The 323-nt window shown below is 44.6% G+C and overlaps 2 protein-coding genes across 2 annotated transcripts in view; one reads left to right on the plus strand and one right to left on the minus strand.

The window, feature by feature from the left end:
• Window positions 1-323, plus strand: part of LOC116686444 (oocyte zinc finger protein XlCOF7.1-like) — a 588,898-nt gene that overhangs the window by 529,904 nt on the left and 58,671 nt on the right. The window lies entirely within an intron of this gene.
• LOC116686445 (RE1-silencing transcription factor) overlaps window positions 1-323 on the minus strand; it is a 47,904-nt gene that overhangs the window by 14,512 nt on the left and 33,069 nt on the right. The window contains exon 7 of the mRNA XM_032511459.1: window positions 55-323. This exon is cut by the window's right edge and continues 189 nt beyond it. Coding sequence (XP_032367350.1) covers window positions 55-323 — 269 coding nt within the window. The remainder of the gene's footprint in view (window positions 1-54) is intronic.

Here is a 323-nt window from a genome sequence, read left to right on the forward strand (position 1 = left end):
TATAGTTACGGTCAAATCTCCTCCCACACTCAGAGCAGCTGCATGTTTTCTTACGTCTTGAATCATGTTCCAGAGAGTTTGAAGCTGACTGAGGTTCTCTGGTCTCCTTCCAATCAGAACTGTCATCAGTCTCAAATTCAGAAGAGTTTCCAACCTCTTCTTGAGTTTCTTGTTGTAAAAGTGGATCTGAGTTCCTGGGTGGTTCTGGTCCTCCACAGTCCTCTCCATCAGCTTCTGTTTCCATGTGTTGAGTTTGTTTTTGATGAAGCTGTGAGGACTGAGCTTCCTCCTTATCATCTTCACTCTTCACAAGGACAGGAGTG

Source organism: Etheostoma spectabile, unplaced genomic scaffold, assembly GCF_008692095.1.
Source record: "Etheostoma spectabile isolate EspeVRDwgs_2016 unplaced genomic scaffold, UIUC_Espe_1.0 scaffold378, whole genome shotgun sequence".
NCBI classification, from domain to species: Eukaryota; Metazoa; Chordata; class Actinopteri; order Perciformes; family Percidae; genus Etheostoma; species Etheostoma spectabile.